This window comes from Protomyctophum parallelum (genome assembly GCF_964188405.1).
Source record: "Protomyctophum parallelum genome assembly, chromosome: 18".
In the NCBI taxonomy this organism is placed as follows: domain Eukaryota; kingdom Metazoa; phylum Chordata; class Actinopteri; order Myctophiformes; family Myctophidae; genus Protomyctophum; species Protomyctophum parallelum.
Genome location: NC_139716.1, coordinates 45,339,386 through 45,353,359, shown reverse-complemented (window position 1 = coordinate 45,353,359; position 13,974 = coordinate 45,339,386). Strand labels below are relative to the sequence as shown.

General features: G+C 42.5%; 2 protein-coding genes across 2 annotated transcripts in view; one reads left to right on the top strand and one right to left on the bottom strand.

The window, feature by feature from the left end:
* LOC310876177 (lysine-specific demethylase 5B-like) overlaps positions 1-9,935 on the bottom strand; it is a gene marked incomplete at its 3' end in the record, with an annotated part of 41,711 nt that extends 31,776 nt beyond the window's left edge. The window contains exons 1-2 of the mRNA XM_083789622.1: positions 9,613-9,935; positions 1,159-1,236 (exon numbers count right to left, since the gene is read on the bottom strand). Of these exons, the coding sequence (XP_083645748.1) occupies positions 1,159-1,236; positions 9,613-9,846 (312 nt within the window). The 5' untranslated portion in view covers positions 9,847-9,935. The remainder of the gene's footprint in view (positions 1-1,158; positions 1,237-9,612) is intronic.
* A 3,831-nt stretch (positions 9,936-13,766) lies between these two features.
* Positions 13,767-13,974, top strand: part of kdm5ba (lysine demethylase 5Ba) — a gene marked incomplete at its 5' end in the record, with an annotated part of 62,161 nt that continues 61,953 nt past the window's right edge. Inside the window, one exon of the mRNA XM_083789621.1 lies at positions 13,767-13,844. Within this exon, the coding sequence (XP_083645747.1) occupies positions 13,767-13,844 (78 nt within the window). The remainder of the gene's footprint in view (positions 13,845-13,974) is intronic.

Genomic DNA, 13,974 nt, shown 5'->3' with positions numbered 1-13,974 from the left:
TGAACTAAAGAGTCCTATTCTCAGCAGTAGAGTTCATTGCATCCATAACCGATTTATTCCAATCTCAGCCTTGAACACTGAATTAGATTCATGGTAAAAACGCGATAAAATACTATTTTACTGTGTGTCAGTGTTGTTTTTGGCAGCAAATTTCTATTTTAGTTTTAGTCATAGTCTTTGGACTGAAACTTCATTTAGTTTTAGTCATAGTCTTTGGACTGAAACTTCATTTAGTTTTAGTCACATTTTAGTCACCTGGAATGGAATGTCTTAGTGTTAGTCTAGTTTTAGTCGACTAAATGTCATAAGATTTTAGTCGACTAAATCTAGTTGATTTAGTCGACTAAAATGTATTTTGGCGGGTCTTGATGCCGTCGTAATGAGTGTTTTTACACTTGCTGAAAATAGCAACGTGTTGCGACGCGTTGTGAGCTTGTAGATCAGCTATTTTTCAGCATGCAACCAAGTGTAAAATGACTTATACTGGATCTCTTGTCCACTAGTCCCTTACTAACATTTTAGTTTTTATTTGTCAACGAAATTGTCAGTATATTTAGTCTTAGTTTTAGTCATCGTAGCTTAATTTTCATTTAGTTTCCATTTGTTTTTGTCAGTGAAAATGATGATTCTAAACTTGTGTTCTATTCAGGGGTTGCCCGTCGGGCAAGTACACTTGCCCCCCCCCCCCCCCCCCCCCCCCCCGTATAATTACCGTTCATTCTAACTAATATATTAGTGTGTTTGTTTTGTTTAACCCATTCTGACCGGGCACCCGTTTTGGTGTCAGCATCATGTCGTGCTTTAGCTATTTAAAAATAGCAGATCTACAAGCTCATAGCGCGCCACCGAGTGGCGCGCTACGAGCTTGTAGGTCTGCTATTTTTTTTTTAATCGAAGAACGACTGACATTTTTAGAATCTGTTCTCAGGTCAGAATGGGTTAATCAGACCAGTGTGTGTCCAGTGGAAACATCGTATGAATCTGATCTCAGGTCAGAATGGGTTAATGAATGGCTAAATCCTTCAGCAGAGTGGTGGCTTTTTTTTGTTTACATTTTTGAAAACCTTTTCATGGCAAGGACCCCAAAACGTCCAACTCATCGAGCCTTTGTATACGTGTAATAATTAATAATTATTAATAAGAATAAATCCTAAATACCTCCAGTTCGTTGAGTCTCTGGATGCGTGGTGTGAACTGCAGTCTGTCCACATCGCAGGCGAACGGTGGCTGCCATTCCTGTGAGGAGAAACGACAAACAACAAAACCATATCGTTAACCTGTCCTAGAGAATATACTAATAATACATATATTATTAGAACGAAACTAAAATACATGGCATGGATGCACCTGGGACGTATCCTCAGTGATGTATCCCAAGGTCATCACCTGGGACGTATCCTCAGTGATGTATCCCAAGGTCATCACCTGGGACGTATCCTCAGTGATGTATCCCAAGGTCATCACCTGGGACGTATCCTCAGTGATGTATCCCAAGGTCATCACCTGGGACGTATCCTCAGTGATGTATCCCAAGGTCATCACCTGGGACGTATCCTCAGTGATGTATCCCAAGGTCATCACCTGGGACGTATCCTCAGTGATGTATCCCAAGGTCATCACCTGGGACGTATCCTCAGTGATGTATCCCAAGGTCATCACCTGGGACGTATCCTCAGTGATGTATCCCAAGGTCATCACCTGGGACGTATCCTCAGTGATGTATCCCAAGGTCATCACCTGGGACGTATCCTCAGTGATGTATCCCAAGGTCATCACCTGGGACGTATCCTCAGTGATGTATCCCAAGGTCATCGGGGTTTCGGGTCTCTCCAACATCATACCCCTCACTCAGGTGACCCAGCCGGGAGTGATTAAGTCCCGACTTACGTCCCAGTAGCTACCCTCACATCATTTAGCGCGATCCCACTTTTAGACCAGTGCAGCCCATGCGTAAATCCAGGCTTTCATTTTTCGCGCAGACAAAATGAAAGCCTGGATATCGAGGCTACCCTCGATCAGTCCCACTAGGGAAAGACCAGGGCCGCACAATCCTTTGGAACCACTCCGGAACTACTCTGCCGGGACTGAGAGGTACCATTCTGGCACATGGAGGGACTAGGCTCTGTGGGAGCACAGCGAGGAACTGTGCGTTGCACCAGACTCCCAGAACCAGACACTTCATTCAGGAGTGGTGGATTCTTGAGGTTCTGCAGGCTCCACCCGGGTAACGGTAGAACTGCAGGCTCCACTTGCGGCTCGAATGGCCCCCCTAAAGGCCTCACCGAAGGTTTTTGGGCCTCCTCCTCATGGAGGACACAGGCTGGGGGCACTAACCCACACTGCTCCCCTCCTCATGGGGGCGCTATAACCCACACTGCTCACCTCCTCATGGGGGCGCTATAACCCACACTGCTCACCTCCTCGTGGGGGCGCTATAACCCACACTGCTCCCCTCCTCATGGGGGCGCTATAACCCACACTGCTCACCTCCTCGTGGGGGCGCTATAACCCACACTGCTCCCCTCCTCATGGGGGCGCTATAACCCACACTGCTCACCAGGGTGCCGTCTACATTCCGGCTGTCACCCGTGTTTGAGCAGACACAAACGACCCCTTTTGATGTCAATCAATCAAGTCACCTTTAATCCAAGTGGCGGATGCCAAAAATAGTTAGTTTTTTATTTTAACCCAATCTGACCTGAGATCAGATTCTAAAAATGTTCTTCTACATCCTGACAGTTTTCTGTAAAAAGCTATGTTTCTATGTCAGTCGTTCTTCGATAAAAATAAAAAAAACAGACCTACAAGCTCGTAGCGCGCCACTCGGTGGCGCGCTACGAGCTTGTAGGTCTGCTATTTTTCAATAGCTAAAGCATAACATAATGCTGACACCAAAAGGGGTTCCCGCCCCAAAATGGGTTAATATATTAAAAAATAATTAAATATCCTTTAGGGACCTGTCATGCGGTCTACCAGGCTAGCACAGCCTTTGTGATCTGAACTGCTAGATCACCTTTTGGGGAACCTCTAAAAATCTGAAATAGTTGCGACAGAAACGACTTTGTTTCAAATCAGTTTTGCGTCATCTGAACTGAACTGAACACAACAACACCTGGTGTAGCCCAGGCCGTAGCGTAACGGTCTGGGCACCGGACTGGTAATCCAGTCGCAGTGTGCCGCGGGTTCGACTCCCGGACCCGACACGGCCTTTACTGCATGTCATCCCCCCATCTCTCTCCCGTTTCCTGTCAGCCTACTGTCTGTCCCTTCAAAAATCAATAAAAGGCGTAAGCCGCAAAACAAATATCTTAAAAAAAACAAAAAAACAACACCTGGTGTGTCTCTGGCTCTGGGACGCCTCGACATGAGAATTATACGGCCGGCGAGCACGAGCACAGACGGAGTCTACCGACACGACCGTGAATAAAACACTAGTATCAGTAGATCCATTATGGGAACACGGTGAGGAGCAGACCGTCTGCAAGTCATTGTGTGTCTATTTAGAGAAGTCCCGATACTGGATCGGTACCGGAAAGGAATCAGTATCGGCCCGTATCTGTCATATCGGTATCGGTGAATATGGCAGTCTAACCAGTGATCCCACACAGGGGTAAGGGGTTAACACTATGCCAGTCTAACCAGTGATCCCACACAGGGGTAAGGGGTCGACACTATGCCAGTCTAACCAGTGATCCCACACAGGGGTAAGGGGTCGACACTATGCCAGTCTAACCAGTGATCCCACACAGGGGTAAGGGGTCGACACTATGCCAGTATAACCAGTGATCCCACACAGGGGTAAGGGGTCGAGACTATGCCAGTCTAACCAGTGATCCCACACAGGGGTAAGGGGTCGACACTATGCCAGTCTAACCAGTGATCCCACACAGGGGTAAGGGGTCGACACTATGCCAGTCTAACCAGTGATCCCACACAGGGGTAAGGGGTCGACACTATGCCAGTCTAACCAGTGATCCCACACAGGGGTAAGGGGTCGACACTATGCCAGTCTAACCAGTGATCCCACACAGGGGTAAGGAAGGGGTTAACACTATGCCAGTCTAACCAGTGATCCCACACAGGGGTAAGGAAGGGGTTAACACTATGCCAGTCTAACCAGTGATCCCACACAGGGGTAAGGAAGGGGTTAACACTATGCCAGTCTAACCAGTGATCCCACACAGGGGTAAGGGGTCGACACTATGCCAGTCTAACCAGTGATCCCACACAGGGGTAAGGGGTCGACACTATGCCAGTCTAACCAGTGATCCCACACAGGGGTAAGGAAGGGGTTAACACTATGCCAGTCTAACCAGTGATCCCACACAGGGGTAAGGAAGGGGTTAACACTATGCCAGTCTAACCAGTGATCCCACACAGGGGTAAGGGGTCGACACTATGCCAGTCTAACCAGTGATCCCACACAGGGGTAAGGGGTCGACACTATGCCAGTCTAACCAGTGATCCCACACAGGGGTAAGGGGTCGACACTATGCCAGTCTAACCAGTGATCCCACACAGGGGTAAGGAAGGGGTTAACACTATGCCAGTCTAACCAGTGATCCCACACAGGGGTAAGGAAGGGGTTAACACTATGCCAGTCTAACCAGTGATCCCACACAGGGGTAAGGGGTCGACACTATGCCAGTCTAACCAGTGATCCCACACAGGGGTAAGGGGTCGACACTATGCCAGTCTAACCAGTGATCCCACACTCGGTGGCGCGCTATGAGCTTGTAGATCTGCTATTTTTCAATAGATAAAGCATGACATGATGCTAACACCAAAATGGGTTCCTGTTCAGAATGGGTTAAACATTGTTTATAATGTTATATGTAATTTAGCTATTGAAAAATCGGGAAAATGCAGTGCAAATATTTGAATATATATTCTTTAAGAGCGAACTTTTTTTTAACTCAAATCTTTGCTTCTGAGGGGTCCCTGGAACTACATATTTTCAGATGGGGGGCGGAGGCCAATTACAATGAATTTTTGGGGTGCTTGACATGAAATATTGAGAACCATTGATATAGAAACATGATGTTTTTCAGAAAAAAATAATTAAAAATAAAAACATTTTTTTTTCGACGTCAGGCCCAAATGCGTTAATAATAGTGACCAGATTTGACTGAGAGACTGCCATCGCGCACATTCCAGCTTTTCACCAGAGGAGAAAGACTTTTTTAGCACAGGCAGACTCTTCACATACTACAGCAAGTCTGAAATAAGTGTCAAAGCTGAAATTGACATGTAAATATGAAGAAAATGCTTAAACATGTAGCTATTGTAATGTTAGAGACCACAGAAGTGAACCTTTCAAGCCTGTTTTCTCAACTCACTGTTTCTCTGCCAGACATTACTCTATAAGCCATATCTCCAAAACTGGTGGGTCAAACTGAACAACCAATATGTCCATTTGAAGCTATGATTCCCTGCTTTGATATGAAATGAAAAAAAGTGTGTGAAGTGAGGGGTGATCAGGAGGGAATGTGGTATAGCTTGGAGCAGCTATAAATGTATTATGGCATTATTTTGACCTGACAATACAACAACTCAAACTTAACCCATTCAGGCCTGACGTCGAAATACATTTAAAAATAAAAAGTCTTCTAAATCCTGACAGTTTGTGCTTAATATTTCATGTCAAGGACCCCAAAAATGATATGTAATCGACCCCCCCCCCATCTGAAAATGTGTTATTCCCGGAACCCCTCAGAAGCAAAGATATGGGTTAAAAACGTTCGCTCTGAAAGAATATATTCAAAGATTCGTGCAGCATTTTCACTGTTTTTCTACAGCTACAGTATAACATAATGCTTTAACCCATTCTGACCTGAGATCAGATTCTACAAATGTCTTCCACATCCTGACAGTTTTCATTCTGACCTGAGATCAGATTCTACAAATGTCTTCTACATCCTGACAGTTTTCATTCTGACCCGAGATCAGATTCAACAATTGTCTTCTACATCCTGACAGTTTTCATTCTGACCTGAGATCAGATTCTACAAATGTCTTCTACATCCTGACAGTTTTCATTCTGACCTGAGATCAGATTCAACAATTGTCTTCTACATCCTGACAGTTTTCATTCTGACCTGAGATCAGATTCTACAAATGTCTTCTACATCCTGACAGTTTTCATTCTGACCTGAGATCAGATTCTACAAATGTCTTCTACATCCTGACAGTTTTCATTCTGACCTGAGATCAGATTCTACAAATGTCTTCTACATCCTGACAGTTTTCATTCTGACCCGAGATCAGATTCTACAAATGTTCTTCTACATCCTGACTAGCCTGACCCAGAGCGAGACATTTCTCGTCTAGAGGGGCGGGTCGCGCCTCAGAAATGCGCGCACCCTGATTGGATCTCATCGATCTGTCCGTCACCCCCGGCCCCTCCTCTCCCCCCTAGTGCAGCGCTACGTCACATCATTTAGAGCGACGCCCACCCGGAAGGGTTGACTCCCACTTTTAGACTTGTTCAGCCCACGGCTTTTTCCAGGCTTTCATCTTTCGCGCAGACGAAATGAAAGCCTGGCTATCGAGGCTACATCCTGACAGTTTTCATTCTGACCTGAGATCAGATTCTACAAATGTCTTCTACATCCTGACAGTTTTCATTCTGACCTGAGATCAGATTCTAAAAATGTCTTCTACATCCTGACAGTTTTCTGAAAAAGCTATGTTTCCATGTCAGCCGTCCTTCGATTTTTCAAAAATAGCAGACCTACAAGCTCGTAGCGCGCCACTCGGTGGCATGCTATGAGCTTGTAGATCTGCTATTTTTCAATAGCTAAAGCACGACATGATGCTAACACCAAAAAGGGGTTCCCGCCCCAGAATGGGTTAATACATACAGGTATGTTTTCAGATAAATAGTTATATACCGTAGTCATACTGATACAGGTATGTTTTCAGATAAATAGTTATATACCGTAGTCATACTGATACAGGTATGTTTTCAGATAAATAGTTATATACCGTAGTCATACTGATACAGGTATGTTTTCAGATAAATAGTTATATACCGTAGTCATACTGATACAGGTATGTTTTCAGATAAATAGTTATATACCGTAGTCATACTGATACAGGTATGTTTTCAGATAAATAGTTATATACCGTAGTCATACTGATACAGGTATGTTTTCAGATAAATAGTTATATACCGTAGTCATACTGATACAGGTATGTTTTCAGATAAATAGTTATATACCGTAGTCATACTGATACAGGTATGTTTTCAGATAAATAGTTATATACCGTAGTCATACTGATACAGGTATGTTTTCAGATAAATAGTTATATACCGTAGTCATGTTGCATTGCATCTTTGTAACAGGCCTAAACATTCTCCTCTTCCTCCTCCACACACACACACAGGGAGAGATTTGACGTGCGTTTTTGACATATAATCATTTTGGAAATATTAAAATCTGCAACATTTCATCAGTATCTGTATCGGTCACAAGAAACACTCGCCCGAGACTAGAGAAACTACCAATAGGAAAAGTCAATTCTATCGTCTAACACAGTGGGTTTTCAACCAGCGGTCCCTGAGGCGGTCCCAGGTGGTCCCCATCTAAATGATGGGAGAGTTGCTAACCAAATGGACCCTTAACTCTTAAAGAGTGTTATATGAAAGCAAACGGACACATACGGGTCCATTTGGTTTCATTTTACACTCTCAAGAGTTAAATGACTGTCAAATATCTGCATTACTTAATTAAGTTAATTTACAAGAAGACTACACAAGTTGAGAATGTAGAAGAATTGTTATTTTGACCAACATTTACCCGTCATCTCTGTTAATGGTACAAACGTCAACACAGCATGGAACTGAGGAGAGGAGAGGAGAGGAGAGGAGAGGAGAGGAGAGGAGAGGAGAGGAGAGGAGAGGAGAGGAGAGGAGAGGAGAGGAGAGGAGGACTGGTCTAACACACAGGAGAGGAGAGGAGAGGAGGGGAGGACTGGTCTAACACACAGGAGTGGAGAGGAGAGGAGAGGAGAGGACTGGTCTAACACACAGGACAGGAGGAGAGGAGAGGAGAGGACTGGTCTAACACACAGGACAGGAGGAGAGGAGAGGAGAGGACTGGTCTAACACACAGGACAGGAGGAGAGGAGAGGAGAGGAGAGGACTGGTCTAACACACAGGACAGGAGGAGAGGAGAGGAGAGGAGAGGACTGGTCTAACACACAGGAGGACAGGAGAGGAGAGGAGAGGAGAGCAGAGCACTAGCAGGCCTAAAAACCCATAACGTCACCCCTCTCTCTGGTCAAAATAATCCTCCACCGTTGTCGACGCAAGAAAATACAAATCCTAGAGTCTTACATTAAGATGCAACGTTTGGCAATAACGACAGAAACCAAAAACCAACAATGAACGTTAATATATGTGCTGTGTCTGTCCATCTCCACTATACCATAAACAAACAGATGGCCACGACGCTAAGATTAACGTTATAACTGACACCCAAACAACGGCCTTAGAAACATTGGGCCTAGTTGGTCCCACCACAAGTTAACGTTATAAACACACACACACACACACACACACACACACACACACACACACACACACACGACTTCTACTTCGTGGAAAGGTATTAATTATGTTAAATGGATTTAACTGCGCGAGGCGAAGGCATAAACATTTGGCATACAAATTATTATATGGCATTTATTTATGTTTAATTTCCTTCCGTGGCTCAATTCATCCAGGAAGCAACCGTTTATTTTATTTATTTATGCAACGTTTTAATAACAGAACCAAAACATTGTTAACCTTCTTTAGCAAAAAAAACACGACGAAACTTTAGGGTCTATTTTTGGTGAGAGAATAATAATAATAATAATAATTAGTAAACAGTGCTTCTGACAATTACTGTGTTTGGAATTATATAAAATATAAACTTTTGTCTCTCAGTTGAAAATGTTAAAATGACAGCAGCAGAGCAGATAAAACTCTCACATCTTATTTTTCCTTTTTTGTAAACATTTCTTTATTGTATTCAAACGATATTTAACATATATAATAATTAATAAAGTGTGTATATATATTTTTTTTTAAATAGTTTTATTAAAGCACCTTTTAGAATCTGAATGAATTAAGTTTTCTTGTTCGGGGTTTTATTTATTTAGAGGAAGAAAATTAAAAAAGGTTGAAATGCAAAAAATAAACTTGAGAAAGAAAAGAGAGAAAAAAAGCTATAAAAAAGAAAAATCAGATTATAAAAGCTATTAAAAAAAAAGCTTATAAAGCTTATATAAAGCTTATAAAAAAAGCTATAAAAAAAAAAGCTTATAAAAAAAAGCTATAAAAAAAGAAAAAGCAGATCTACAAACTAACAACCCAGTGACAGCGACGGGTTGTTAGTTTGTAGATCTGCTTTTTTCTTTTCCTGTGAGCTCGAGCTTTTTTTTTCTCCAACTGCAATCCAAACCGGCCGCCATGTTGGATTAGCCGCGTTAGCTTCAATTAGCTTCGTCTCTCCACCCAAAACAACAACAAACAACAAACACAAACTACCATTTAAACTCCACCAAACCCCCTTTTAAGGTCGTTTTTAAAAGCTTTAGAACACAGTTTAGTGATTAACTCACGGGCGGAGGCCGTATCTTGCAGATGCCGTGCCTCTCGGCGATAGCCCGGATCTTGTTGATGTAGGAGAACGGGTCCTGGAACTCCTCCCGGCTGGGCTCGAACACCGGGCACTCCGGCGGGGCCAGGAACTCCGGCACGGCGGGGAGGCCGAGGCCCAGGCCGGGGAGCCGGGGGCCGGGGAGCCGGGGGCCGGGGCCGTGGTGCTGCTGGTGGTGGTGGTGGAGGCTCGTCATGGCTGCATTGTATTTAGTAAGGGGGTTTATATATTCCCAAAAAGGTCCGAAATAGGGTTTTTAAGGTCCAAAATGGTCCAAAATAGGGTTTTTAAGGTCCAAAAAGGTCCAAAATAGGGGGTTTAAGGTCCAAAATAGGGTTTTTAAGGTCCGAAATAGGGTTTTTAAGGTCCGAAATAGGGGTCCAAAATGTCTCTTGTTGTGTTGATAAGAAGAACTCTCTCTCTCTCTCTCTCTGAGTCTCACTGAGCGGCGGAGGGAGCGAGGAGGGACTGAGGGAGTGATCTGGTCCTGCTGCTGGACTACACTGGGTGTGTGCGCGTCCGCCGGAGAAACTAGCCCCACCGCCCCAGACAGTGTTGTTGCCAGATTTTATAGATTGCTGGATTTTTTTGCTGCTATTTTGTAAAAAAATAAAAAGCTTTATAAGCTGTTATAACGATGGAATGTGACATAGCTGATAGCCTCTGTTTACTAAATGCTGTAGCCTCTCCAACTGTATATACTTTATACACATTTTCAACTGTTTTTTTTATTTTTATTATATTGTGACACTTGCTTTGGCAATGTAAATGTTTGTTTTCCCATGCCAATAAAGCTCCTTTGAATTGAAATTGAATTGAATACAACCACCCTAAAAGGACTACTATCTATCTGTACCAAGTAGAGTAGAGTAGACTGATTGATTGAAGTATTTATTATAAACAGTTATAAAGCAGAATGGGTACATTTAATAAATAATAATAAAACTTTATTTGTATAGCACCTTTCATGACATGAAATGCAGCTCAAAGTGCTTTACAGAACAATGGAGAAAAAAAGAAAAGCAAGGCAACGACATAAAAAAAAACCAAGCCGTAATGCAGTACAGTGAGGACATGAATAACAAAAAAGAAAAAAGAAAATATCAATTAAAAGCAATGTTGTAGAAGTGGGTCTTGAGCTGAGCTTTAAAAATGTCTACAGAGGCTGCCTGACGAAGGTACAGTGGGAGCTTGTTCCATGCCGACGGCCCGTAGAAGCAAAAAGCTGCTTCCCCGTATTTTTTAGGCAAAGCGAGCAGGCCAGCAGTGGAAGACCTTAGCGGGCGGTTTGGGACATATTTAGGCAGGCAGTCATGTAGGTAGGAAGGTGCGAGACCATTGAGAGCTTTATAGACAAGTAAAATAATTTTAAAATCAATCCTAAAAACAACCGGAAGCCAGTGCAGTGAAGCCAAAACTGGAGTAATATGTTCTCTTTCACATGTAAACATGAGTACCTGCAGGACATAATGTATAACACAGTATATAACATCCTTATAAGACACTTTTATAATGCAAAGAACAAAAAACTGTGAAACAAGAAATACAAAATAAATAAAATAAAAGATAATAATTATTCAATGGGGGGGGGGGGGGGGGCAGTAAAACCCCCAAAATATTGATTTGTTTTTTAATAGTCAAGAAAACACAGGTTCACAGATGAGCAAATAATTCAGCCTGATTTGATTTAATGATTATGATTATTATTAGATAACTCCACACATGCATGGGTGTCTATACCAGTGTTGCCATGTCTGCTTATTATAAGCGACTTTGGGCTTATCTTTCTGTAAAGTTTATTGTAAATTATTGGTGGTTGCGGATTGCGGGTTTTTGATTGATTGATTGAAATATTTATTAACAGTTTGCAGACTTACAGTACATTTCAAGCACAAACTCAATACAAAGACTGTTAACTGTGAGTGGACGACCCAATTAATCATTACACTTGTTTACAACAGGGTCCACCATGTTCAATTCATCAAAACATTTAGAGACGTACAAATAGACACTTCTATGTACGTGTAGTTAAAGAACAGAACAGGAATTAATCATAAAGGAAGCAAAAAGGGAAAAGAAACATATACAGTGAGGGGAAAAGGGGGGGGCGGTGGGAGGGATTCAGATTTTACGGGGGCCAGTTTCGAATTGCAGCCGTCCGTAGGTGCCCTTTGAGAGCGGTTTTTTGGGCTTGTTTCTAAAATATAGTTCCTTATTTGGGCGTTTAAACTTTAAACCAGTGATTCTCACATGTCAAGGACCCCGTCATGGACCCTACATTTACCATGTTTTGTTCTTGCTTACTGTTGGGCGTTTAAACTTTAAACCAGTGATTCTCACATGTCAAGGACCCCGTCATGGACCCTACATTTACCATGTTTTGTTCTTGCTTACTGTAAATCGTTCTGGATTAAAAGTGTCTGCTAAAAAAGACCTACATTGTAAATTGTATTTTGTGCCAAGGACCCTCATACAAGATGTGTGTTGTTAAAAAAATATTAATAATAATAAAGTAAGAAATATTCCACATTTGTCACGTTTTTCAGAGATGTATTTGTATTTTTCTATTATTCTTTTTTGACCTGACCCACTCAATTCAAATTGAATTCAAATGAGCTTTATTGGCATGAGAAAACATATGTTTACATTGCCAAAGCAAGTGTCAAAATACAATAAAAACTGTTGAAAAAGTGTAAAGTATATACAGTTGGAGGAGGTACAGCATTGTGTAAACATAAAGTATATACAGTTGGAGGAGGTACAGCATTGTGTAAACATAAAGTATATACAGTTGGAGGTACAGCATTGTGTAAACATAAAGTAATACAGTTGGAGGTACAGTATTGTGTAAACATAAAGTATATACAGTTGGAGGAGGTACAGCATTGTGTAAACATAAAGTATATACAGTTGGAGGAGGTACAGCATTGTGTAAACATAAAGTATATACAGTTGGAGGTACAGCATTGTGTAAACATAAAGTATATACAGTTGGAGGTACAGCATTGTGTAAACATAAAGTATATACAGTTGGAGGAGGTACAGCATTGTGTAAACATAAAGTAATACAGTTGGAGGTACAGCATTGTGTAAACATAAAGTATATACAGTTGGAGGAGGTACAGCATTGTGTAAACATAAAGTAATACAGTTGGAGGTACAGCATTGTGTAAACATAAAGTAATACAGTTGGAGGTACAGCATTGTGTAAACATAAAGTATATACAGTTGGAGGTACAGCATTGTGTAAACATAAAGTATATACAGTTGGAGGTACAGCATTGTGTAAACATAAAGTATATACAGTTGGAGGTACAGCATTGTGTAAACATAAAGTATATACAGTTGGAGGTACAGCATTGTGTAAACATAAAGTATATACAGTTGGAGGTACAGCATTGTGTAAACATAAAGTAATACAGTTGGAGGAGGTACAGCATTGTGTAAACATAAAGTATATACAGTTGGAGGAGGTTCAGCATTGTGACAAGCCCTGTCACACACACACACACACACACACACACACGCGTACGCACACGCATCATACAATGCATCTACAATAAGGCTATAAAATTGTATCATACGGTACTCAAACTCTCCAGATTAATAACTTCCGGGATTGGAACTCACGTCTCCCTCAGAGGCTCTGAGCCACTCAGATCAGATTAATTGAACATGAAGGAGCCTAATGGAAACAAGCCATAGTGCTTTCTTGCGTTAGACCTGCAAACTGTTAATAAAGTATTCAATCAATCAATTCATTACCACATATTTTAAAATGTTCTGTGTGTTCTTCTAAATGTGCAAATTACAATGTCACACAATAATATTTTAAGTATTATGAGTGTGTGCGTGCGTGCGTATGTGCGTGCGTGCGTATGTGCGTGTGCGCGTGTGCGTGTGCGTGTGCGTGTGTGTGTGTGTGTGTGTGTGTGTGTGTGTGTGTGTGTGTGTGTGTGTGTGTGTGTGTGTGTGTGTGTGTGTGTGTGTGTGTGTGTGTGTGTGTGCGTCCACCAGAGAGGTTGGATTCTATAGTAGTGTGGTCATGTCAGGGTGCGTTGGATTCACCTTCCAGCCTGACACCGCACTGTGGCGAATGTACGTGACGGAAGAACTATGGGGAAATGTACTAACTCCGCCCGGGCCATGAGTACCAACCATCCTCCCGTGGAGACAAACGAGCGCACTCCCATGGTATCCCTGCGCGGCTGGCCGGGACTCGCTGTTTAAATGGCCCGAACGAGGCTCGCTGATTGGCTGTCAGCGCCACAGCATTAAGTCCCAAACATTGACGAGTCTGTGTGTGTGTGTGTGTGTGTGTGTG